The sequence below is a fragment of the Macrotis lagotis genome, chromosome 7 (assembly GCF_037893015.1).
Source record: "Macrotis lagotis isolate mMagLag1 chromosome 7, bilby.v1.9.chrom.fasta, whole genome shotgun sequence".
NCBI lineage: Eukaryota > Metazoa > Chordata > Mammalia > Peramelemorphia > Peramelidae > Macrotis > Macrotis lagotis.
The window spans coordinates 811,816-838,220 of record NC_133664.1 but is presented as its reverse complement, the minus strand read 5'-3'; the positions used below and the strand labels follow the sequence as shown (position 1 = coordinate 838,220).

The 26,405-nt window shown below is 55.7% G+C and overlaps 2 protein-coding genes across 2 annotated transcripts in view; one reads left to right on the top strand and one right to left on the bottom strand.

Moving 5' to 3' along the window:
* Nucleotides 1–1,077, top strand: part of SLC25A13 (solute carrier family 25 member 13) — an 82,554-nt gene extending 81,477 nt beyond the window's left edge. Inside the window, exons 17-18 of the mRNA XM_074195359.1 lie at nucleotides 33–123; nucleotides 196–1,077. Of these exons, the coding sequence (XP_074051460.1) occupies nucleotides 33–123; nucleotides 196–361 (257 nt within the window). The 3' untranslated portion in view covers nucleotides 362–1,077. The remainder of the gene's footprint in view (nucleotides 1–32; nucleotides 124–195) is intronic.
* A 2,342-nt stretch (nucleotides 1,078–3,419) lies between these two features.
* Nucleotides 3,420–26,405, bottom strand: part of DYNC1I1 (dynein cytoplasmic 1 intermediate chain 1) — a 149,271-nt gene continuing 126,285 nt past the window's right edge. The window contains exons 15-17 of the mRNA XM_074195358.1: nucleotides 16,805–16,945; nucleotides 14,225–14,350; nucleotides 3,420–3,899 (exon numbers count right to left, since the gene is read on the bottom strand). Coding sequence (XP_074051459.1) covers nucleotides 3,789–3,899; nucleotides 14,225–14,350; nucleotides 16,805–16,945 — 378 coding nt within the window. The 3' untranslated portion in view covers nucleotides 3,420–3,788. The remainder of the gene's footprint in view (nucleotides 3,900–14,224; nucleotides 14,351–16,804; nucleotides 16,946–26,405) is intronic.

The window sequence follows — 26,405 nt, the reverse complement described above, 5'->3', positions numbered from 1 at the left end:
GCTTCAGCTTGCCATGCCCCTCTCTTCATCAGCCCGGGTGTTCCGGTCATCGCCCCAGTTTGGTGTGACGCTGCTGACCTATGAGCTGCTGCAGCGCTGGCTCTATGTGGACTTTGGGGGCACGTGAGTATGAGGCAAGGGTGGGTGGGGACCTTCTTGGACCTCCAGAACCTCACTTGGTCTCTTTTCTTTCAGAAAACCAGTTGCAGGGGAGCCGGCTGTGAAATCCCAGCTTGCCAAGTCAGAGCCCAACGCCGATCACGTTGGGGGCTACAAGTTGGCGGTGGCCACATTTGCAGGCATTGAAAACAAGTTTGGACTTTACTTGCCTCGCTTCAAATCATCCACACCTGCCCCCTAGGTCTCTAGGCCTTCAGGCCCATGCCACCAACCTGCCAGGGCTGCGCCACTCTCCTTCCCCTCACATGTCTCTTGTTCAGATTTGGGTTGGGGCTTTTTATCATGATTATTATGTGGAATCATTTGGGGTTTGTGCTTCCTTAACCAGATCACGGTGAAATTCATGCTCATGATTCGTTCTTGGGACTGAGGTGACCCCAGACCTTGCCAAAGGTCAGGGTGACCCCAGAGAGGCTGTGGAAGGAGCCACATCCTATAGGAGGAGGCCCAAGGGACCCTTTCCTGGGCCTGGGTGTGTGGCCAGAGCCACTGGTCCTGGAGTCGGGAAGAAGAGAGGACTGAAGCCCCAAGTTTTTTTTAAATAGGCTATGCTGCCTGGCATCAGGTTTTAAACATTGACACACGTGGGCTCTGTCTCTGGATCGGATTATAGAGTATTGATGTGAAACATGTTTTTCTGTAATGCAAACCACATTGACTGTTGAGACCTCGAATTCTGTTCCTGCTGGGCCGTGTCCTCAGCATTGTCTCTCCCGTTCCGTCAGATATATGACCAAAAGGTGGACAGACCAGCACGTTCCCCCACGGCCACCACCCCTGCCCTTCTCTTTACCTCAAATCATGTTGAAGCCAAAACTGGTCTCTGATTTCTGGTGCCTTGAGCCATGGTGGATGGGCTGTGTATTTATTTCTGAAGAGAGAAATAAACCTTTGAAACAGCCATTTGGGTCTGACTCTGCTTTGGACTGGGGGCTACCTCCTCCAGACCCACCCCCCTCCATGTTGGCATGAGCCCCCTGAAGGCAGGTCAGTCAGAGAAGGTGACCAGTGGCTCTGGAGCCCAAGGATGGGCAGCCACGGGGCTTGGGGAGCACAGTACAGAAGCGGGGGGGGGGTCATAGGAGTGACGGAATCCTCTGATGACCTCTGGCTGGGGACCAAGCAGGGGCAGGCCTCGGGGGGGAGCTTCGAGGAGCCAGAGGAGAGCAAATTCAGCAAAACTTAGGGGCCTGGGTCCCCATTTTGAGCTAGATGGTGGCTCTAGGCAGGAGCCTCTCTTCCCTGGGCCCAGGACACAGAGCAGCCTCCAGCCTCCAGAGAGGTGGCCCTGGCCCCCTTGTTGCTGGCTGGGTCCCCCCTTCCTGCCTTCAGACCTTTGAGAACTTCTACTTCTTTTCAGTTGTCCCAAGGCCCTTTGAGGATCAGTCCACCCCCATATGTCTCCCCAGAGACGTAGCATCTCCTGTCACCCCCAATAACCCCCCATTACATTCGGCAATCGACTTTCTTTATGGAGCCATGCCAAGGTCCCCTGTGATACTCCTCCTCCCCTCTTCTTCTTCTCCCCACTCCTTCCTTCCCCTCCCCCTCCTCCCCTTGACTTGCCACAATCTGTTTTTCTACCCAGTTTGGCTCCCCCCCCCCCCATCTACATTGGAAATGTTGTGTGTCCCTGGTGGTGTCATTTCCATAAAGGAGCACTCACTCGAGTCCTCCCCCCCCCCAGCTCTCTTCCCTCATCCCCCAGGCATCTGCATTTCCCTGTGGAATGACAGACCACCTCAGCACAGGGCCCCTGGGAATCCCTTTTTTGACACATCCTGTGGGGTGCTTAGGGGAGCCAGGGGGGTGAACCCCAGCACCCCCTTCCCTCAGTGCCCCTTCAGAAAGTGGGGTGGTTTCTGGCATTCCTTCAGAAATGGTCCAGGTTGTTGCCAGCCTTGCCCCTGACAGCCAGAGTCACGTTGGGATCCAGGGACTGGATGCCTGGCGAGGGCGCTCCGAGGTCAGGTGATGGTGACCCGGGTGCCCAGAGCTGCTGCTGCCCTCCCCACCCTGAGGGAAGTTGTGTCTCCTGCAAGGGTGACCCACCTCTGGAGTGCCCAGGGAGGAAGGATCAGCTGGGATTTGAACCCAGCCCCTGTGGCTCCAAGCCCAGAGCACCATTGCTGCCCCACCCCCCGCACCCCTCCCCAACTGTCTGTTATCAGGTGCAGACCCCTGGGAATCATCTGGGCCGGCTCCCAGCACCTGCTGGGCCCCAGAGAGTTCATGTGAGGGGCTTTCACTTGGGACCCTGCAGAAAGGTTCCTGGGGCGGGTGCAGCAGAGCCCACCCGCAGGCAGAGTGCCATTAGACCGTCTTGACTCCATCTGTTTGAATGGAGGGTAGGAGATTCTCCAGTGGGGCGGGTGCCCCCCACCAAATCCCGGTCAGCGAGCCAGAGCTGGCGGACCTCAGTGACCTACGTGCTTGGGGGGGGGGGGCAAACAACCTCTGGGGAAGCTTGTTAAAAGCCCAGGCTCTGAACCTTGGGGCCCTGGTTGTTGTGGTTGTGGTTGTTGATTCATCTGCATCCCCAAGAACATTCCCCGACCAAGGCAGCAAAAATCTGTTTTAATGGGCTGGAAGACCCCCACCCAGGACCCTTGGGTGAAATTCCTCCTCCAGACAAAACTCATAGAGTTCCAGGACTTCCTTGTCCATGGGATGGGGGCAGGGGAGACAGAGACAGACAGACAGACAGACACCACCAATCAAGCCCAGACCAGACCAAACTTTGGCTCATGGTCCAGTTCCCTGCCTAGGAAAGCCCTGGGTTTTCTTGTCTATCTTCCCAAACCATGAAGACCCTCTGGTCATGGGCACGGGGGGTGGGCATGAGCATGGACATGCAGGGAGGTGCTGGCAATGTCCTGCCCCCCCCGGTGTAAGCAGGGCAGGTTGGATGGACCCACCTGGGGGGACAAACACTAAAGCCACAGAACTGGTTTGGAAGATTTTTATTGGTGATCCCAGGGTCACATTGAGGAACTACCAATTTTTGCCAGCCTCTGCTGGCTGGCATGACCCAGATACCCTTGAAATAATGCCAATGCCCCCCTGCCCTCCCTTCAGGCCTGATGAAAGAGGTCAGCAGAGCCTTGACAGAGGCAGGGAGGCCAGCCAGGGGTCTGAGGAGCCCAGGCTTTAGGCTCCTTCCCTACAGCACTCGAATGCATATACACATTACCCCCCCACACACAAACACACCTCCAAACACCCCCACCCACCCTGAAATAAATAAGGAGCAGCAAAGGGCAGAAAGCGCATTTCTAAGAGGTCTCAGAGGACCAAGCCCCCCCCCCCAACTTTGGGGGGCAGCAGGAGGACTAGGGCCCCCAGCCCTGGAACCCAGCTAAAGGCAACAAGGACATCCATCAAGACTTGGCTTCCCTTTCCTGCTTTTGACTTGGGAGACATCAATATAAAGTCTAGAACCCCTCTGGTGGGTTCTAGACTCAGGACAGGGAGGGGTGGATGCTGGAAGTGGGGCAGGGAACATGCCAAGCAAGCCACGGGAACAGTAGGGCCACGGAGAACACAGGAGGGTCCCCCCAGGTGGGCGGTCTGCCAGGCCGGAGGATGGGTCTGCGCCCAGCGCCGCCCTAGGCCGCCAGCTCGGCCGCCCCTTCCTCCTCGCTGTCCGCTCTGTTGGCTCGGATCTCCACCAGGGTCCGAGCAAACCGGGTCCACTCATCATTGTGAGGAACTGCAAGCTGGAAGAAAAGACAGATGGATGCTTAAAAAGGGACGAGGAAACTGCCCCCCCAACCCTGGGAGCCCTGGCAGGCTTGGTGTCCCCCAGGGTCCCCCCAGCGGGTTAGAACAGCACTGGGAGGAGGAGGAGGTCTCTCTCTCTGCTTCCTTCAAAGCTCAGCAGCTTTTCCTTCTGCCCATTGACCACAGGCGGCTCTAGACACCAGTGGCCTTCCCCGGCCTCAGGGCAGCTCCAGGCCTCATGACCCAAGTCATGGTGCTGGGCCGGGAGTCCCAGGCTCAGCCAGGCACTTCTCCCTCCAGACCCAAGACCCAAACTCAAGCTCCCCAAGCCTCAGAGCCCCAGCCAAGGTCAGAACAGCTTCTTCTGTGCAGAGAGAGAGAGAGACGGAGTTGGGGCAGAGAGAGAGGGAGAGAGCTACAGAGAGACAGAACCGCACAGTCTTGCAGCACTTTAAGGCCTTCGAGATGCTTCTTGATGGACTCCAAGACGGACCAGCTTCAAGATATTATGCAAGTGTTTGGCACAGAAAAGGGGATATTTAAAAATGAGAACCAGGATGGGCTGGCAGCCCCCCAAGGTAGCCCCAGGCTGTCCGGGTGCCCCCACTGTGACTGAGCCTGGGCTCAGCCCTTTTGTTCAAGCCCCTGGCCCCAGATCCGCTCTCGGAAAGGTCAAGGAGTGACCATTGTCCATTTTCTTCCCCCAGTAGCACTACCTCCACCAGCTCCACCTTCTCTGGCCAAGCTGGGTCCCCAGAAGCTCTCTGGAGCTGGTGGGGGGCAGGGGACAGGGTGAGCCTGTGGATCAGGTACCGGAACCCTGGGGCAGCCAAACCCAGCAAAGCAGGATCTTCAGGATTTTGAGTTTTCCTTGGCCTCTTAGCTAGGGCCTGGAGACCCCACGGGCTCCCTCTTGCCCCCGGCCCAAGGTCACTGTAGTTTTGAATGGCATGGGGGGCCCTCTCCTCAGTCCACTTCTCCTTGCCCAGCTCAGCCCCATTTGCCACAATTCTGCATATTTCTCTTCAATTTGGGAAAACGCCGCAGTCAGGAAATGAGGCCCCAGAAGCCAGTGGTGTTGAAAAGGGGCTGACAGAAAGCAGATGGAGAAGGGGCTCAAGGCAGGTTCCCAGCAAAAAGCAGCCCCCCAAAGACTACAATCTAAAACCAGGGCCTAGGGAGGGGAGCCACTCTCAGCTCCCTTCTGACAGGGTCCTCCCAACTTGGCAGCTCAGTGTCTGGACCCCCCTCCCCCCAGCCATCCCTCTCTGGAGGGCAGTGGAAAACAGGCCGACCGGCAAGTCTGGAATGGCAGTGTCATGGCCTCGAAGGCAGTGGATGGCTCGAGAGACCATACCTGGTTGTGGGGAAGGGGGTCCGGGTGACCCTCCCCTGAGGCTCCCCAGCATCTTGCTGCGCATTGGAAATGAGGCACAGAGAGAAGGGCTTGGTGGGAGGGCAGAGGAGAACCACTGAGGCAGAGTGGGCCAGAGGGCCTTTCTCTCCCCGGGCCTGGGGAAGGGCCCGAGTGACTGGGCAAAGCCAACTGGCTAAGTGAACAGCTTGGGTCGAAACCAGCCTTGGGCACTGGCTGACACTGTCTTCCTGCAAATCCAAGCTTCCGGTTCTGAGGTGGCTCCGAGGAGGTGGTACATGGGCATCCCCAAGTTCTGGATGCAGCCCTCCCCCACAGCATGCCTGGGGTCTGCCCACCTGGGGCCCCACCTGCCGGGAGCTGGCGCTCCATCTGGGCTTTGCTCACGTTCTCTTTCCCAACAAACCCTCCTCTCCCCCCGCCGCCCACCGGTCCACAGCAGAATCAGCCAGAGCCCCCATCCCACGCTGGATCAGACGGGATTTCTGGGATTTTAAGAGCTCAACCAGGCTTCTGGTCCGTAGAGTACTTGGCACCAACCTCCTCTGGGGAGATGAACAAGCAAATCGATTGGGAGGGGAGGCCAGAAGAAGGCCCTACGCATGTCGGGCTTCCATTTTACAGAGAAGGAAACTGAGGCAGGCTCGGGTCCGGGGATTTGCCCAGTGTCACCCAGCTCAGATCTGAATTTCGGCCTTCCTGATCCCAGGGCCATGTCTCAAACCCTGGTCCCTCGGGCCGCCTCCAGTTTTCTAAATCGTTTCATGCTGGGAGAGGATTGGAAAGGGACTGATTAATGACGGGAACCATATTTGTCCATCTCGGTGGAAGTGTTAGTGGGGAGCCACCGGCCCCGGACAGCAAGGAGAAGCAGCAGCCTGTCGGGGCCCAGCCAAGGCCCAGAGCAGGGAGACCTCTGCTCACCCACCGAGGACCCCTCTCTTCTCTGATTTCTTTACTTCTTTGGGGCGCACACAAGCCAGGGCACAGGCTTCTGGGACTGGAGGACTTGGGAAACAAAGACTGCCATCTTTTGAGAGATCAGGAAACTGAGGCTGGAGAGGGGCCAGGAGAGCAGGCGGAAGGGAGGTGCCCTCCCCTTGGGCCCCCAGGACTCTCCACGCCGCTGAGCCAAGGCAGAGCCTCTGGGTCTGCCCAAAGCAGAGCCAAGGAAGGCAAGTCAGCCTCAAGAGCTGAGGGCTGGAGGGAGGGTCAGCTAACTCCCTCTTCCTCCTCCCCTTGCTTTCCTCCTCTTCTCTCTTTCCTCCTCCCCCTCCCTTCCTCCTCCTCCTCCCCCTCCCCTCCCCTCCTCCCCCCCCTCCCCCTCCTCCTCCTCCCCCTCCTCCCCTTCCTCCTCCTCCTCCTCCTCCTCCTCCTCCTCCTCCTCCTCCTCCTCCTCCTCCTCTCGCACTGACTCCCCCCCAGGGACCGCACCGCTTCCCAGTCGTCGGAGGGGTGGGAGGTCAGGAGAGGGGGGCCTGGCCCTCAGGGAGGTGCCGCTCTCCTCCTGGGCAGATTAGCTCAAGATTACCAAACAGGGAGGGCTAGGGGATTGTGGGAGGAGGGGGGCCACCCAGAAAGTCTTCACCCCTTGTGGACTGAGCCCAGCTTGAAGATAAGGATTCCCAAAGTGCCAGTGGAGACTGGGCCCCCAGAACGGGGCCAGCCAGCTGGGCTGGAAGTCCTGGGTCTGAGGTGGGGAGGGGTCTGCGGGGGGCTGAGGTGGGGAGGGGACCTGAGGTTTGGCTTTTATTTCACCCCAGAAGGTTTGTGAGCACCCCCCCCCCCGGGGCTGGAAGATGAGCCCCTCTCTAACTGACCCTCAAGGGCCCTGCATGAATGGATGTGGCTCCTGTGCTCTTTTCAATATAACAGGAAACAGCGCTGGAGGGGAGGACCTTGTCTAGAAGCCTGGGCCCCAAAGGCTGCCCCCCGCCGTGGGCTCCAGCAGATGGGGGGTCAGTATCATTCTGGCCCAGAGCCTGGCTGCCCAGAAGTGGGGAGAGGCGGGGGGCCTGGCTGCTGAGTGACACCCCCCACCTCCTCTTCAGCTGGGAGGTGGGTGAAGTTTCTGCTCTAGAGCAGTGATGAGGTGGAGGAAGACAGGCCAGGATGCCCAGGATGCGGGATGGTGCCCTCTGGACTCTTGGGCAAACTCAAGGTGAAGACCAGCTTTCCTGTGGAAAGATCCTTCCCATGATGGCCGCTCCCCCCCAACTCTGAGATTGTCCCATGCTCTCTCTGAGTGGGAGATAACTGGGAGTCACCAGTCAGACTCAAGGGGGAGATGGGGGCAGATGAAGGGGGGCTATATGACTAGGGGGTTTGGGGGCAGACCCCCAGCCAGATTAAGGGAAGGTTGACCTGGGGTCCAAGGGTTGGACTCCTAGCCAAACAAGGGGGGATGGCTGGGGTTGCGGGGATCCCCTGGGGTCTAGGGCTTTTTCCTGGGCCTTGGGTGATTTAGAGCAAGCCTGTACCCCCAAAGAGAAGGAGAGGATGGGGTGGGGGGCACTTCAAAGGGCAAAACCATTTAGTGGCTTCCCTGGTGAGCCCCTGCCCAGCCACCACCAAGCCACTGTTATCGCAGATCTATGGGCAAACTCCTAGAAACCATCGACTAGGGAAGAAAGAGGAGCTGGGCCCTCTCTCAGCTGGTTTGGGCAGAGGGAGCTGTTCTCTCTGGGAGCAGGTGAGGTGGGGGCTTCCCTCCATCAGTCACTACAAGCAGAGCAAAGTCCAACAGCCCCGGCCCAACAATGGCCAGGTTTCAAGAGAGGCGATGCCAGATCACCACCTAGTCTCTGAGGTCTCCAGAGGGGATCTCTGGCAGGGGGACCCTGACCCCCCCCCCCCCATCACTTAGAGGCAACTTAGCATGACACAGAGGGCCTTGGGAAGAGCCTGGGTTAAATTTGAGCTCAGATATGGACTGGTTAAGTCACTTTACCTTTGTCTGATGCAGATTCCTCATCTGTTAAATGAGGGGTCCCTCCACTCCATATCTATGACCTTGAGTACTCTTTGGAGAAGCACCTGAAGGCATGACATTCATGGAATGTCTGTGTCCCTTTCACTGTGCTAGCCAAAAGGAGTCCTGGCCAGTGAGGAGACATCCAAGGGGACGGTCACAGATCCCTTCTCTACCAGGACCTCCCAGTCTCCCAGAGCCACAGGAAGCATTCCTGGGCCTTCCTGGGATTAGTCCTTAGGGAAGAGTGGGGAGGCCGGGGGTCTTCATCCCTCTGGGGTCCAGACCTAGGCAGCTGGGTGTGAGCTCTCACAGCATTCTGCACCTCAGGACTTTCTAAAACAACACCCTTTAAAATCAAGATTTCTCCTGAACCCACCATCCTCCAAATGTCAGCCAGAGGCCCCCACTGCTCTCGGGCAGGTTTCCCTTGCCAAGTCCAGGTTACTCTACTTGGGCAGATGCAGGCTCCCATGTGCTGGAGACCCCTGAATCCATGTCGAATGAAATTCAACCAAGCCCTCTGTGGATGCTCTCTGGCTCAGGGAAGTCTCTCACCCTGTTCGGAGATTCAACCCAAGCTACAATTTTCTAAGATAAAAATTCACCATTTTGGTATTTCCAAAAGGAACCCGAGTCTGTTATCCCTAAAACCACAGATGTATTCCCATCCAGGGCTGGCTCCAAACTGAAACAGCGATAAGGGGGCGGCCAAGAAGACAGAGCCCAAGAAGAGCCACGAGCGTGTGCCCGAGAGCCCCGGCTGCTGCGACGACACACACACATGCTAGCGAATTTTGCAAATTACTACCCACATCACCTCGGATGGAACAAAATTAGAGAGAGGGGTTTTTTCCATCTTAATCAGCTCCCCTGGATTATGCACAAATCATGAATATTTTTCAATCAATATGAAAAGAGGAAGAAAACGGGCTTGAAACCCCACCATTATTCCTATAGGTCTGTTTTCATTAGCTCTCACAAGCAAACTATAAACTTGTATCTAAATTGCCATATTATTTATGCAATAATTAGTCCAATCAATTATTCTAAGTGGGTAATCACCAAAATAAAAGATTCTTCTACTAAGAGATGAAGAATAATACACATAAGAATTTACTATTTTAAAATACCTTTTCTAGGAGGAAAAAACCCCATTTGAATCCATTGATTTTGTTGAAATAATTCTTTTAAATATTCCCAACTTCTCAAGGCTCGTACCGTGAATGGATTCAGAAGATATTTTCAGGGTGATTTACTTCAAGATGAGGAACGCTGGCTCTCAGCTTCTGAAAATCCGGGCATCCGGGTGCTTTGTGGACATGGCATGGCCCCCCCACCCCAAGCTGGAGGAGAATGGAGGGATTCTGCCAGAAAGCGGTGGCAGCCGCCTCCACCCTGAGCAACACCCGGCTCTGCCCGGGCTTCCCATGCTCAGCCAGCTGGTTGGCATCACCGGACCCAGAATGCACCCAGCTCTCTCCTCTCTCGGTAAAATCAGAGGAAATGTCTGGCCTCCGCTAACAAGATAACGTTGTTTATCCACCGAAAAATAAACCGAGACTTGTCCAAAGGCCTGAATGAAGCCCCAGCCCCGTGAGGCCGCGCCGAGCCTAATGAGAAACACTCGGCTCTCGGGGATCACGGCCGGCGGGGGGCCGAGGGCCGGCCACCCCCCCACCGGGGCTCCTGGAGCTTCGAGATTTTATCGCCCAAGTAATAAGCCTGGGGTAATGCCCTTCATAAAACACAGGAGCTAAACTGACTGATTTCAACCCAGGGTATTTTTTTCATTAAAGAACTCTTATTGGGTTTACCTTAAAAGCCCATGTTCAGTGAAGAGAAACAAAAAAATCATGTCACGCTTTGCAGGCAGAGAGCAACAACTGGAGACTGGTGGTGGGAACATTCGGGAGCCCACTCTGGCCCCATGCCTCCCTTCTCCTTAGTGGAATCCCTGCTGGTCACCCCGCAGGTCCCCCCTCCTCTGTCTGGGCCAAGGGATTTTGAATGGTCACTCCTTCAAATGAATGCTTCATCCACTTTTCCTCTGGGAATTTCGAAGCTATTTTCATCCTGATTTTTCATGTGGCCTTTTGGATATTTTTCAGCCAACATTTGAAAGGTGGCACGGTCCGAGCAAGAATCTTTTCTCACCTAAAAACATCAGCATTTTCCCCTTTCCTAGAAATACTTGTGCTCTACATAAATGAATCCTGAACAGCCCCTGGCTGGCTTGAATACTGGCTGGGCTCTGAACACTCACACCAAATATGCATTTAGAAGGGGGGAAAGCCCCACAGAGATGCCCATTTTCCTAAGGAGTCAGTGAATAAGGATAGTCAGCAAATGAAGCTTGGGTAATCCTAAGCGACATTCAGACGGATTTATGGTGGAGCCCCCATTATATTCCTTCCATTTTAGTTTAGAGCATACTTTTAGAGCAGAGCTTTGTCATTTGACTGCTGCAAAAATGGCCTTTCTGGAAAATGGAGAAGAGAACCCACCCTGGAAGCTGCTGGCTACAAAACAACTAGCCAGTCCATGCCAGAGATGGGGGCATCTTCACTTCACAGCAGAGCAGGAATAGAAATGAGCCCGGGACTCACGGTCTTCCACCTCCCTTGTTGATCCCCTCGGCAGCCAAAGGGAAAGCAGGACTGGGGTCGGGGAGAAGCCCTAGCTAGCCCCTGGCCCAGCTCTGTGAGCCCTGCTCATCCCTAAGAAAGTTGGGGCTCACAAGGCTTTCTTGCAAATTAGTTGTCCCCATGTATATGCAGTGTTGAAAAATCTAGCAGCATCAAATCCCCATCACTGCCGCCCGCCTGCCCGCCGGCCCGGCCTCGGTCTGCCCAGCAAGGCTGGTTTTATTTATAGTAAATTATGGCTTGTTATCTTCCTCCCGAACCAGTTAACTGCATGAGATCATAGGACTTTGAAACAAACATTTTATTCTGTGTTTTAGAGGGGAAAAAATCAACACAGACCTGACCTAAAAGCCAAACTCCTACCAACCCCACTCATCCCCTGAGACTGGTGAAGAGAGGGAGCCTCCAGAAGGAAGAGGGCCAACAATGGCCAGAGGGACCCCACTACTCCCATGAAGTCAATTCATGCCCCTTCCAGTGACTAGAACCAAGCACCTGCCCTGGGAAGATGGGGTCGAAGGGTCTGACAGAGGCTAAGGGTCTGCCTGATGCAAGCCTTATGGAGGAACCCTGGGGGGAGGCCCAGTCGGTGGGCAGGCCTACCTGAGGACGCTAGCCATGTTTCCGAGCCAAGGCCCCAGCCTTGGATCAGCCCGGCTCCCTAGGAACTGCCTGTTAGTTGCATCAGGGAGGCTGGATCAGAGCTGCGGCCCCAGCATCTACCTGGAGGGAGGCCCCTCCTCACTTGGGGGAGGGTCCCAGGCCCAGCCGGAGGGGGCCCATGTGGGTTTTAGAAAGGGTAGAAGGTAGGAGAGGTGTCCCTCTTCACCCTAGTCCGGTGAAGGGAGATTTCCCACAAATTATAAATGTAAAATTACATCGTACCAGTGATCAAGCTCAGGGGGTCAGGACCCCGGCTCTAGCGCTGACTTGTTTTCTGGTGGCCTCCAGGGTGGCCTAAACAGAAAATTCTGATTATTTTTCTTCCTAAATCTCAAGGACACCCCAATATGATGGGCACCGAGAAGTCCATCAAATGCTTTCTCCAGGACAGCTGAGAATGTTATGTCCTGTGAGCAGAGTGCGGTCACCCTCACCCACCCTCTGGAAAAGAGAGACACTAGAAATGAAGCCCAAGAAGCCCTTTTTACCCCCTTCTGTTGAGGCCCCTCTGGGACTTCTGCTGCCAACAATCCAGACAAATCCAGATCACAGAGGCCTTCTTGACCTCTGGCCTGGCTATTTAATCCTATTTTTCCCCTGAATTGATTGGTTAATTATTGGATCTCTCACCTGCCCACTGAGCTAGACTTAGCCAGGACCCTTCCTCACATGGAGACTCAACCACAGGAGGCCTCTTTGGTTGGAGGGGAAGGGGGATGATCCTACTCTCTCTCCCTAGGATGACCATCCTGGTCACGGTAAATCACTCCCCCCACCCCTTCAGTCAGGCGTAACTCCCAGCACCTATAATTTTTGTAGTGCCTTGAGAGGTTCGGGTTAGAGTCTTCAAGTGAAGAGAGAAGAGAAAAGGTCATTTCAGAGAATACAAGGATACCTAGGGGCCGAGTCAACATTCAGGAACCAGTTTCCTGAGTCCCACACTCAGAACCCCTTTACCTAGGACTCTTTTCTATTTTCCTGAGCTTGGTGTTTCCTTGAATCAGGACTTTCTGTGCAACGATGGGTCTGTCCTGCTTGGAGAGGTGGGGGTGGGGGACAAGCTTGGGAAATTACAGTGAATTCTGGGTTGTGTGCTTGCATTTTTGGGGGGGAGGAGGTGAGAGTTAATTGTTTGGCCTATTGTGTGGCAAAGATATTTTTCTATAGCCTGTCTAGACAGCAGACAATAGATGAAACCAGCCAGTGACGGCCGACATTTCCAGAGACTGTAATATCACCAAGAAAAGTAAGTTGAATAATATGAAAATAAAAGCCAGCCTTGGCCTGCCAAAATCATGGTGGAAACCTGAGCAGAACCGCACCCAACAGTGCAGAGGGGCCCGCACCCCCACAAGCAGTGACCTTCAGGTCCTTCCCTCCAGCAGTCCTGGCCCTGGTTGAGCCCAGGGGTGGACCAGTGGCTAGGCATTCATGGAACATGCATCCTGCAAAGCCCACCTGTGCCACAATGGGGTCTGCTACCCCATTCACCCAGGAGAGAAAGCCTGGCATTTTCAACCAAATATCCCGAAAGTCATAAAGAGGAAATGTCCCTGGATCATTTATTCCTTCACAATAAGGCAAAAAGTGAAGGTGGGTTAGGTGGTCCAGCATATGGGGGAGTAACTTGGAAATACCATTGACTTCTTCCTGAGGGAGGTGGGGGGAAGGAGGGAGGGGGTCTTTTTCTGTCAGACCAGATTTTCCTACAAGGGATCTTTCACAAAGCTCCAAACCCTTTCCCTATCTCTGGATGACCAGGGGCAGAGGTAAGTCCCTAGCAGGAGCATTTCCTATTCCTAGGGCGCCATCTTTCTCCAAGTCGGTGAAGAGCTTGGGGATCACGAGATGGCTCTCACACAACCGTCCATTGTCCCTCTCCCTTACCAGTTCACATCACTTGCCCCCACTGGGCTGGCACAGGCCCCAGCCATGCTGCTCCAATGAGCCATGGGACAGTTGCCCAGCTTCCCCCTGGACCAGTCAAGGTCCAGGAGCCTAGGGGAGAGCCCGTTTGACTGGACTGGGCCACAGAGGTCACTCATTGATGCTTCAGTGACTACCTTGGCCCAGCACACCTTTGACAGACACTGTTTCCCTTCTTTCTCCACATGGTTTTCCCCTGGGCTTCCTTCTGGATGACCCCATTCAGTTAGAACTTTTGAACCCCCAGTACCAGGGGCTTTAGATAGACATGACTCTCAATGTCTCCTAGGTGTACCGGCCACAAGAGCCGCCAGGGAAAGCCCCGGGAAGCACATGAAACTTGTGTGTATGATTGAAGAGAAAGAAAAGGAGCTTTCCATAGAGCATCCCCATTAAAAGTTTGTCTTAGCAGGCACCGGCACCAAAGTCCTCAATTAGAACTCATCATTCAAAGCCTGTTGGGAGGTCGGAAGCCTTCCGGTGGGAGGCCCAGTGGCAGGCTATGCTTCACAACACAATAACAGGGAGCAGGGAGCTTCCTAAAGGGCTGGGATTGACTGTCCTGCGAGGGGAGAGTTCGAGCCCTGCCCAGGAGGCAACGGGATCCCCCAGAAGTCAAGTCAGAGGCACTCCCCAGGTACCTCCCAGGCCAGAGCTACCGCCCTGTCAACAGCCCTTCATAGTCCAGAAACCTGGCTCTGAATGATGCCCTGGGGTAGAGGAGGAAGACACGCTTACCTCTCCCACATCGTAGATCCAGATGCGGCCTTCGGAATCCCCCACGGCCACCTCCTTGCCAGTGTGGGCCCAGCGGACACGGTTGAGGGCCGATGCGCCCTCCACAGCAACGCTGGCAGTTGGGACCTGCCGAGGAAGGGCGAAAAAGTTCTGATCTCTGAATCTGGCCTCCAGGGTCTGCCTGGCAGAGCCCCCCCCCCCCTTCCCAATCTACACCACCTGAGTGAAGGGGGAGGGGAAACTGGCAAATTGTTCTTCAGTTTTCTTACTTGAGGCTTCCAGGCTCCGGAGAGACCTGGGAGGGGAGGGAAGTCTGCTCTCTCCCTGCGAATCTGTCTCTGCCTCTCTTAAACACACACAAGCACCACCCCCATTCTCCAGCTGATGCCCCTCTAAGCTGATGCCCTTTCCAGAGGGCACTGCCATAGGACTGGTAGACCAGAGGAAAGGCGAACTTTCAGAAATGACCAGATTGAGGTTGCTAAGAAAGTCGGAGGATTTAAGGTCCAAGTACAATTTATCTTAAGAAATTCATTTGCAAGTCAAGTCATGTTTGGGTAGGGAAGAACTGAGGGCCAAGGAAGCAGAGGGGAGAGTCCCCACTCCTGCAGCCTGTTCTCACCCAGCACCCTGCAGTTCCCAGCCCTTGATGCTTCATTGACTGCCTTTGTCAGACACTCTGAGGCTCCCTCCATCCCCCGGCCCGGCCCTAAGCTTTCTGATGCATACCTTTCTGCAGGAACCCCCTCCCTCTCCCTCATTCCCACCGACCAGCTGATACTACTGCTTTTGTATGGCTTTCCTCTGAGCTTCCTTCTGGATGGCCCCATTCGGTTGGGACTTCGGAACCTCCAGGACCGGGGGCTTTAGACAGAAACGACCCCAGTTTCCTTCCAGAGGTCCAAGGCCTAACTCCCAGGGGTCACCTCGCCAACAGCTGACAGCAATTGCCGATGACACCAAAACCCCACAGAAAGCTGGCTACATTCAAGGGAAAGGGCTGAGCAGGGCCTGGGCTCTCCTCCGGCCCCAGCTCAGTCTGGACAGGCTGGGAAGCCGAGACCTTGGAGAGGGCTCCAGTGCACTGGGCAGCTGGGTTGTTATTCTGTGAATTAAAACCACAGAGAGCCTGGCCTTACAGGAGCAATAATGATTCACCCAAAAGGCATTCTGAGAGGGTGGGGAGAGGGCCTCTGACTTGGCCTGGGTAGGGGACCTCTCAGGGCAGGGACCCATGGACCCCAGAAGCTGGGGATACTGAGGAAGTTCTAGTGGGTCCAAGGGATATGGTGGCTCTTAAAGCTTTAGACCAACTTGGGGGGCTGAGGGGGGGAATACTAGGAAAGGAAATACTGAGAAAGGAGGATAAAAACCACATTGCAGGAAGAAGGGTTTCTCTTTGCTGCACTTGGGAGACCAAGGTCCCTAGGCCCTAGGCGCTGGCTGGGCGGTGGCAAGGTACATCCCGGGGTGTGGAGGGCTCTGATCCTGGCCTAGGCTTGGAGGAATGGGTTCAGAGTGTTTCCCCTATTCCCCCAGTTCCCAGCCCCCCACCCCCAGCCCTGCCCGCTGGTATCTGTAATGATCCTTTCTGACCCATGGCACTCAAGGGAAGGTTGAACCGCTGCACCCCAGCCAAGGTGAGGCCCAGCCCGCTGCCTGCTCCGTCCTTAGGCATTGCTTGGGGCCCTCAGGTGAGGGGGTATGGGGCTCAGGCAGAGAGCAGGCCCTGGGAGAGGAGATCCTTCCCAATAATCAGTCTTTCCCCAGTTCCAACAGCTGTGCTGAAGAAGGCAAGGCCCAGGCCAGGGCTGGGGGCCTGGGGTGGGGTGAGGCACCTTTGCCCTGGTCTTTTCACCTTGCTTCCCCCAGAATTCCCATCTTTGCAAAGCCCAGGAGCATTGAATGTCAAGCCAGAGGCCTGGAATCGTGGACCAGACCCCCAACAGAGGGAAGGTGGAAAATGAGCACCGCTGGGGAGCTCCCTGGCCAGGGCCCCTGCGTGGGGGGAGCCCATCACGGTGGGCCGGGGAAGTGGGCACGGTGCCTTCGCCAGCCTTGGTTGGACTCTGCTGGGAGTGGCAGGGGCTGGGGCGACACCCCGGGTGGCAGCCGGGGATGGGGCGACACCCGGGTGGCAGCAGGGGCTGGGGCGACACCCGGGGTGGCAGCCGGGGATGGGGCGACACCCGGGTGGCAGCAGGGGCTGGGGCGACACTCGGGGTGGCAGCCGGGGATGGGGCGACACCCGGGTGGCAGCAGGGGATGGGGCGACACCCGGGTGGCAGCAGGGGATGGGGCGACACCCGGGGTGGCAGCCGGGGATGGGGCGACACCCGGGTGGCAGCAGGGGCTGGGGTGACACCCGGCAGGCCCTCCCGGGGCATCCTGGGCTTGTCCTTGGGATCCCCCGCAAGCGTCTGGGGAGTGGGCAGGGGAGGGGCGAGGGGCCCCCACCAGGCTCCAGGGGACCCCGCGCCCCAGCCGGTCCCCCCCCGGGAGCTGGCCAGTTCCAAGGGCCCCGCCCCAAGACTCCAAGGGCCCCTCCGGACCCCCGCCCCCCGCTCCCCGGGGCCTGACCTCCGTGTCGCTGTTGAGGTCCCACAGGTCCAGGCGGCCCATGCCGTCCACGCAGGCGAAGAGCGCGGGGTGCGCGGGGGACCACATGACGTCATACACGTAGTCGGCGTTGTCCTCGAACGAGTAGAGAGCGCGGTTGTGCTGCGGGAGGCGGGGAGGGGGCGCTGGGGGCGGGGGGCAGCCGGGGAGGGGCGCCCTGGACCCCCGCGGACGGGAGGCGCCTGCCCCCCAGCGGCCACTCCAGCCTCCTGCTCAGCTCAGCGGCGGGGGGCGCCCCGGGCTCCTCTCCCCCCGCGCGGCCGCTGGAGGCCCTGCATTATTCGGGGGGCGCCCCCGGCCCCCCGCGGCAGCCACGCGCCGCCTAATTTCGGAGTAAGGACTCGCCCAATCCCCGAACAATTAATGCACCCGGGGAGGGGGGCCCCGGGGGCGGGGGGAGGCTTCTCCGCGGCTGAGGGGGCGCCGAGCCGGGCCCCCGGCCCCCCGAGACCGCGGCCACGCGGCCCGGGGTGGGGGGACTCGTGGACCCCGCCCCCACGCGGTCCGCCTAGCCAGAGGGCAGCAACCTGCCCCCCCAGCAAAGCCTGTCCCTCTGGTCGCTGCCCCCCAGAGCCCGTGACCCCCAAGCCTAGCGCCCTCTCCCCCGCAGCCCCTCCCGGACCCTCGCTTCTCGGGGGCTCCTCTGCCCCCCATTTCGCTGCCCCCCCGCTCCTCTGCCGGGGGGCCGCTGTACAACCCGGCCTCCGCTGCCTCCTGCACGCCCCCCCTCAGGACTTGCCAAGGTCCCATCCCCCCGTCGCCCCCCACCCCGCCGAAGCTGGCCCTCCGGCACCTCCTCCTGTCCCCGGGCCGCCTCCCCGGCACCCCAGGCGATCTTCCTGCGGGGCGGAGGTGCCATAAACCCCGGGGGTCCAGGGATCAAATGCACAATCCGCCTTCCAGCCTCTTCCTCCCCCCCCACTCCCGCTTAGACAGTTTACAGCCCCCCCCACCCAGCGACGTGGGCAATGCCAGGCTCCGAGTCTTTGGAATGCCCTCCCTCCCCTGCTTCCCCTCTGAGAGGACTCTCCACTCACACTGCCCGGGACTTGGCTCCCAGAGTTGGCATCTCGACGCTCTTATTCAGTTATGAGCTCCCTGAGGGTATGGTCGAAGTTGGGCTGGCACCGCCAGGCACCCCCTGGAGGGGTGAGTGCTCTTATAAGTCCCATACACTTAAGGAAACTGAGGCAGAAGTTAGCTGGTGGTTGTCTCAGATCAGACTGGAGCTCAAGTCTTCCTGCCTCCAGACACAGTGCCAGCCACAGAAAAGCCCCTTAGCCATTCACCAACTGTAGCAGAGATGCTGGAGCCTGCCTCCTGCGTGCTGGGGTACGACAACACCCCCACTCCACCAAGCCCGCGCAGGGACAAATGAGACGAAAGTGAGATGATGGGGAGGGGGCAAGAGTGGGGGGCATGAGGTGAAGCACAGTCACTGCAAAGAGAACCCGGCTGGAGTGTCACATGGCCAAATGATCGGTTATTCGCGGCTGAAAGGACTTCCAAGAGCCCGCTGGTAGCTCACAACCAGGGCCTGGGAGGCTGGGAATGGTGACAGAACAGGGAACAGGGAGCCAAGGCAGCTGACTGAGCAGAGGAGCGTCCTCAGAAGATCACTTTGGCCAGAGGACAGATTAGACAGCCTGGAGTCAGGAAGACCTCAGACATGCACTTAGCTCCGTGACCCTGGGCAAGTCATTGCCCTGCAGCCTGCCTCAGTTTCCCTATTCATAAAAGGGGGGTAATAAGAGCCCCTGCCTGCCCAGAGTGGGGTGAGGAACCAATGGGAGAATGATTGTAAAATGTTTAGCCCGTATGAATGAATGCCTTTTCGGTCACTGTTGGGGAGCTGACTGCAGGCTATGGCCTCGTCTGCCTCAGGTGCTGGGGCCTGTGCCAGGTGCCTGGGTGAGCTCTCTCCTTTCCCCTCCCTTTGTCATTCTGACACACATACATCTACCCAGAAGCCTTCTGGGATGGCGCTGCCTGCCAGAGCTGGCCCACTGTCCACCCAGTAGTTTCGGAGTCCTTCTCCCCGACAGAGTGGGAGCGCCTGGAGGGCAGGGTCAGCTTCGGACCTTTCTTTGTGTACCGCCACATAAGATGGCTTCCTCAAGGCTTGGGAGCGGACCTTTGCCTCAGCTCCTGTCTTCTCCCCCGGCTCCCCTTCCACCTTGTCCATAACCAAGGTCACTCTGCTCTTGCATTAAATCAGGGGCATATGGCTTGTCAGGCCAAGGGTCCAAGGAAAGCCTCGGGGCTGGGCAGGTTGCATTCGCTAGTGCTGCGCCCCTGTGGGGGCTCCATCGGCCTCAGGCCAGGCCACAGGAGAGCCGGCAGACTTGGGCCCGATTCTCTTACTCTTACTATCCCCGGCAGTTTCCGAGAGACTTTGGTTTTCTGTCTTCATTATTTTGCATTTTTTCCCACAGACTGCAAGTTTCCGCTAAATGACAAGATTAATCCATTGAGACTGTAAAATAATTCAGATTTTGAAGGCTAAATCTCAGCAGTTCCGAGAGCTAGGACAACCCCAGTAGACAGACCATCTCTGGACAATGCTACCCCCATCCAGAGGAAGAAAAACAAAACAAAACACAACGAAACAAAACAAAACAGACCCTTCACAGTCTGATGATCACCACATTCACTGTTTAAAGCATCTCTTATGTATTTCTCTCCCTTAATCCTAATTTCTCAGACCAAAAATGACTGATTGATCGCTAGACATATTTACTACAATGTTAACCTGACTGTGCTCCACTGAGGGGAGGGGGAGGGGGAAGGAAACTTTGTGACTTCAAATATGCATGTGCACATGGATGAATGTTGAAAACCTTTCATTACATGCATTTGGAAAAATAAAATATCAACAAAAACCAAGTTAAATCTGAAACCCTGAATCTGAGGGGCCAGAGGAAGACTGGAATCCCACCTCCTCTCCTTTCCAATGTAGGACATACCTGAACCCATCTGAGTCCTAGCCTCCTCTGGGCCCCTCCTACTGTTTTGGGCCTGGACAGCTGACCGAGGGGGGAATAAACAAAGTCTCCTCAAGATCCTAGGGAGGGTCCAGGGAAGGTCTATCACCCACACTGCATCCTGGGCACCATGGAAACTTCCTGGGGTAGACAGCTGTGTCCCAAGATGCTCAGTGTCTCCTGGAAACAAACCCCAGGAAGGTGGTGTCGTGGCCTTGTCAGATGCCCTGATGATGATCAGGGTAAAAAAGAGGCTGTGCCATCCGCTACTGTCAGTCGCCCATTTGGCACTGTAAGGATGCTCAGGGCACTGCTGCCAGGGAGGATAAGGCACTCACATCACTCCGATGGGGAAGTGTCATGCTTGGGGCAGAGCTCCCTCAGTGGTGTGAGCTGAGACCAGCCAGCGGAGGCTGTCACCCTCCCATCCTGGGCCTCTGCCGTTGTTGGTCAGATCAGCTTGGTCCAGTGAGATGATGGAGCAGTGAGGCACCATTGCACTTGCAGCATCTGGACACGTCCAGCCTTGTTGTCCTCCTTCCTCAGACTCTAAGGTCTCCCACACCAGTAGGGCTGTGGAAAACACCAGTGTTTCTGACTGAGCATGAAGGCCAAGACATAGAGGCTTAAAAGGGCATCTCAGCGTCCAGGCTGGACTCTGGGGGGGGGGGGGGGTGGAGGTGGGAAGCTTTGATGTGGGAAGTCTGCTGAGCACAAGAATCCAGTTGTTTCACAAAGGCCAGCAAGCAACAGTTTATTTTGCTCCTTCTCCCTCCTCCTCTTCCTCTTCCTTCCTCTTCCTTTTCCTCTTCTCTTCTTCCCCCTCCTCCTCTTCCTCTTCTCTTCTTTCTCCTCCCCTTCCTCTTTCTTTCCCTGCTTCCCTTCCCCCCCAGCCAACTGAGGTCCCTTCCAGAGAGAACAGACCAGACCTTTTTGGATTGTTCCCTTTAAAATGTTCTCTCTCTCTCTCTCTCTCTCTCTCTCTGTCTGTCTCTCTCTCTCTCTGTCTGTCTCTCTCTCTCTCTCAGTGGTTGGGCAGAAGCTAAGGGGACTGACTCCTGGCTTTTCTTATGAAAAGAAAAAGCAAAAGGCCAATGTCCTGCAACAAGGGAGAAACCATTGGGCAACTGGCCTTCCAAACCAGCAAATGTAAAGGGCAGAAAATGGAGGAGGAGGAGGAGGAGAGAGAATCAGACAGAGACAGAGAGGGGACAGGGAGAGAGAGACAGGAGAGAGCGAGATGGAAATGGAGGGAGGGAGAGAGGAAGAAATACAGAAACAGAGAGGAGAGAGACAGAGGGAGAGAGGGAGACAAAAAGGAGAGAGGAGTGAGAGTGAGGCAGAGAGGGAGAGAAGGGAACAAGAGAAACTGGGGCTTCAGGATGACTCACAACAGTCTTGAGGGTTCTGTAGTCCCAGAAGAAGATGGGCTTTTCCCTTTTAGAAAATGAAGCCTCAGAAATAGAGCTTCAGATACCTCTGGGCCTGAGGGGGAGGGATGCATGGATACTTCTGCAGAACTCACCACCTGTGGAGGGAGTCCACATGGTCAAGAAGCCACAGCCTCAATCAGCCTCTGCAAGCTGCCCCTTGCTCCACCAGCCTCTTTTTCTCTAAGCCAAACCAGGACCTCTGATGCTATGGCATCCAGGCCCTTCTCCATCCTGGCAACACATCTGGATGCCCTCCAGCTTTGCCATGTCCTCCCTAAAATGCTCCCCTGCCTCAAGACTAAGGAGAAGATCTGGTCAGGGCCAAGGACAGAGAGACCTCAGGAAGCCTTGCTTCTCTCTTGACTATTCAAAAAGCCCCATTGATCCCTCCCTCCCAGCCGCCAATGAGGCAGGCTGCGGCTCATCATTCCCCAGCCCTGGTCCTGCTGCTTCTGGACATTGCTGAGCCGGAGGGGGCCAGAGGAAGATAGCCTGGCCTCGGGCCTGCAGTCTGTCAGACTCCCTCTGGGCCTTTGCAGCTTGCCCTAGGAGAGGCCTTGAGGACAGATCCTGGAGCAGTGGGGGGGGGGACACCTGGAGAGTGGCAGGTGTAGGTCAGGAGGGTCTTCTGGGCATGAGAGCTGCCCTGAGGCCTGGGGGGGGAGGACCTCAACTTCCCTTCTGGATTCTCCCTGAGAAGGTCAGATGAGTCCAAGAGTGGATTTGAGTTGAATTTGTATTGACTTCTCAGGTTCTTGTCTCACCAGATAGAACAGAAACTTCTTGAGGCCAGGGGTTGCTTCCCAGGACAGAACCCAGCACCTAATAGGCTCTTTACAGAGGAGGGCTGCTAGCTTGCAGAGCATCACTCAGGAACACATTTCTGGATGGAAAAATGTCTTCCTTCATTTCATCCTGGGTCCTTGTGAGGACCTCAGCCCAGCACAGATTTAGCAGGAAGGTGTCACAAGGGTGTGGGAGGCCTGACTACCCATGGTACCATTGCCCAGATCCTGTGTCCTCACGAGGGCGTGCCATGGGTCCTCAGCCTGGCACAGACCCAGCAAGGAGGGTACATGGGAGTATGGCAGGCTTCACTGTCCATGGCCCCATTGCCTGGATCCTGTGTCCTCATGAGGGGTACCATGGGTCCTTGACCTGGCACAGATTCAGCAGGAAGATGCCAAGGGGGTATGGTAGGCTTTGCTGTCCATGATCCCATTGCCCAGGTCATGTGTCCTTGTGAGAAGTGCCATGGAGCCTCGGCCTGGCACGGACCCAGCAGGGAGGGGGCATGGGGAGTGCGGCTGCCCAGGCCTCCCTCAGGGGACTTTCTGCCAGGGCCCTTCCCTAAGCACATGCTGGAACCCACATAAAAGGTTGTCTTCTCTCCAGATTTCTGTTTCCCGTTGACGCTTTGCTTATTTGCATGGGAGAAGCCTCCTTAATCCAGGAGGCGCCAAAGAGAAAGAAGTTAATTATCTCTATCAAAGAATGTATCCTATTAAACAGGCTTTGACTGGTATTGGCCCCATAAAGCTGGGGAATGGGCTGGGGGGCCGCTCTGCCCAGGGGTCTGCCATCAGCTGCCTTGAGCCCAAGCCTGAGCTCCCTCCAGGCCCAGGCCTGCCCCAGGCTTCCCTGGCTGGCCACCCAGCCCAAGGGAGAGTAGGTTGCTTCTCGGGGCATCTCCAGGGTGGCACTAGGACCCAGGGCTGCCAGCATTCTAGACCTCACCCAGCCTCTGCTGCTAGAGTCCAGAACCTGTGCTTCCCTGAAAGTTGCCCAAGAGCCGGTCGGTGGTCAGTGGTCAGATAGCTTCTAAGGGCCTCCAGATGATCCCGATGCTCACACCTAGCAGTCTCTTATTTCCCTGTTCACTGAGTGTACAAATGGAGAGGGGAGGGAGGAGGGAATCCTTCATTCTATTTATTTCGGCACCAGGGTGGTCCATGACTCCTAGCCAAGCAAAAATCTCCGTAAGAAAAAGATGGGCCTTTGTTTCAAAGACACACTTGAGGTCCTGAAAAGCCCTCAGCCTTTCCCCAAGTCCATCCAGTCTGCTCCCCTTTCCCATTCTCCAATTTCAAATCCAGCCAACCATCTCTGGGCTGTGTTCAAGAGATACACCCAGAGGGACCTACCCAGAGGGTTGTTTTCTTCTGCCATTAGACATGGATGAATCTGGAAGAGAGAGAGTGAGACCAATGACTTCGTGTAACCTTGCCTCACTTAAATCCAATTTATGGTCAAGCCACATCACCTGTGGTATCCTCAGTCCTCTTCAAAAATGAACGATGAGCAACAGGGTTGCCCATCCAACTGCATCTCCCAGCCTGGATGCTTTCTGTCCACTTGACTTTTCCTGTGTGGATAGTTAAGCCCAACTCTACCAAATCCTCATGGATCTCATGGAGGAGTCTGATGTTCTGGGGCTGGAGGACCTCACTATCCACTGGGCATCCCTCCCTGGTCTGGACTGTGTACCAGACAAGTTGATGATAGTCAACACCCCGGGTGAGCAGATGCGAGTCATTGGAGAGTTCTGGATTATGTGATGTCTGTTCCACTTTTCATGAAGTCTTGACTCCACTGCCCAAGTGTGACTTTGGAGGCAGAGATTCGCTGGGGGTGGGGGTGGGGAGGTGGAAGGCATCTTGCCTTCTGTCACCTCGTGTGCCTCTGAAGACAGGTCTGCTTTCCCCTTCTCATGTTTCAGCATGAAGATCCTCAAAGAACAGGCTGGATTGGTAATTAGTGGGATTCTCCCAGAAACTTTTTGGGGGAATGGAAGTGTCCTTTAGCCACTGTTCCAGAACTGGAAAGGAGAATGACATCCAAGAAATGTGGGGTTAATGATGGCAGATCCCTTGGTGAGAGAGGGGTTGGCAGGAAGATGAGCAGCAGCAGTGGGCTTCCAGGGAAGGAGAGCAAGGTCCCTTCCCCACCAGGAAGCCAAAGTTGGGAAAGGCCACAGTTCAGAAAGGAAGGTGATTTTAGGACAAAGGTCCCTGCCTCCCAGGTCCTGGGGCAGGGGGACCCTCCTGGTCTTGGAATCAGAAGCCCTGAGTCTGCTGCTCTCCTGTCTCTACCCCTCCTGCACAGACAAAAAAGGGCCCAGTCCCAGTCCCAGCTCTGACTATCTCATCCCCAAGAGATCCTAGCATCCTCCTCTTGCTTCTGAGATGACAGAATAGAAAATGTAACCTAAGAGATCCTCTGTATATAGAAAATTTTACCCTTTCATGTCCGATTCTCTGATCTGTTTGGCATTTAAAGCCCTTCCCTCGGGGGCCACCTGTCCAGCCTCAATTACAGCTATTCCCTGCAAAGCCTGGAGCCCTGACTGGCTGACGAGCTGTTTTCCTCACCTATGCCCCATTTCCATTGCTTCACAAGCCAGTCCCCAAGCTAGCAATACCCTCCATCATCACCCCCACCTCAACATCTGGAGCTCCCTCAGAGTCCCAGATTAAGTGTTGCCTCCTTCGTGAGGTCCTGAGTCCTGTCCCGACCTGTTCCTTCATGTACCTGCTATGGACACCTAGGCGACACAGAAGAGAGGAGGCAAGAAGTCATGAAGACCTGAGTTCAAATCTAGCCTCAGACAATTTCTGACCATGGGCAAGTGCCTTAACCCTTAAGCCTGACTCAGTTTCCTCAATTGTAAAAGAGGAAATATAATAGTAGCCACCTCCTAGGCTGGTGGTGCCATTTGTAAAGCACCAAACACAGGACCTGGCACACTGTAGGTAATTCAAAAAAATGTCCCTTTTTTCCCCTTCGTCTTCTCGCTCCACAGTGAAAGGGGCAAAGACAAACGTTTCTGTTTTTTACCCTTTTATCCTCAGTGTCTATAGACAGATAGATAGCACCTGGCACAAATGCTACCCATTGAATGACAACCAAAGTATTCATGGCAGCATTTTTTGTAGTAACCCAAAAGAAATATGGGGCCCGATGCCTGACCAGCTGGGGAGATTTGGTGTCATGGATCATCATTGAATTCTGAGTATAGGAACAAAGACCTTTGAGAATACCAGTTGAACTGGCACAGAATTAAGACCATGTAGACAATGGAACCATTAGCCTGAGTGAAAAGTTCTCTGTAAGACTCCAAAGCCAGAGCAAAGCAACAGGATGTCCAGATCTGGGAGGAGAGAAGGGGATGTCTGGCAGTCCATCGTTTCCTCTGCCTCCTTTGTGAGGTCACCCGCCCATAGGAGAAGGGAAGCTGACTGCCCTCTCTGATGGGCATCCTATTCTATGGACAAATCTAGAATCTCTGGACAGAGCATCCCAGATTGATGGGGGAGGGCAGGCAGTTGGTTCAAAGGCATCAGGTAGAGATGGTGAGTACATTTGGCCTGTTTGTCCCATACCTGGACACATGAAGGTACAGTGGCTATATCCCAGGAACAGAGGAGGGGGCTTGGGGCCGGAGAAGAAAGGGAAGGAAGCAGTAGAGCCCTGCAGGTCTGGAGGCAAATGCCGGCACTACATTCTTGCGGTTGATTTCAAAGTCAGCCAGAGTCTTCTCCCTGGGTGAGCTTAGGTGATGTGAGCCAAGAGAGGAAGGAATGTGGCAATGGGGACAGGTGGTGTGTTGGCTGGGAGGGCTGCAAGTGGGGTTGGGAGAGAAGGAGCTAAAAGGTCACAGGAAGAAAATCCAGGGGTTGAGAGCCATGGGATGGGGCTCAGAAAGCCTGGACCCTGGGCTCTTGGAGCCTTGGCTCTCCCGCAAGGGTCACCAGCAGTGAAGCCTCTCAGGTTCTGATGTTCAGTCTGGGGGGAAGGAGGGGCAGAGGGGCATGTAATTTGGCCCAAAATGGGAAATGACACATTATTGTGCATTGCACAGCTCCCTCTAATGATCTTTTCCTTGAGAACTCAGGTCCCTCAGGAATTTATCATGTGGGTCACCAAAGACTCTCCATTGGGGACCTTGCTCCTGAAGTCTGCTACAGACTCACCTTGTAAGAGGAACCCCAAAGGGGGGGACCCTGGGTGCTGGTATGGTCAGAAAGGCTTTCTGGGATGGGGAGATTAAGGGGATGGAAGAGGTCAAAGAGGCAGCTCTTCTAGCATGAAGGGCAGCTCCAAGGGCAGACTTATCATAGTTTGACTTAACATGGATGATAGAAC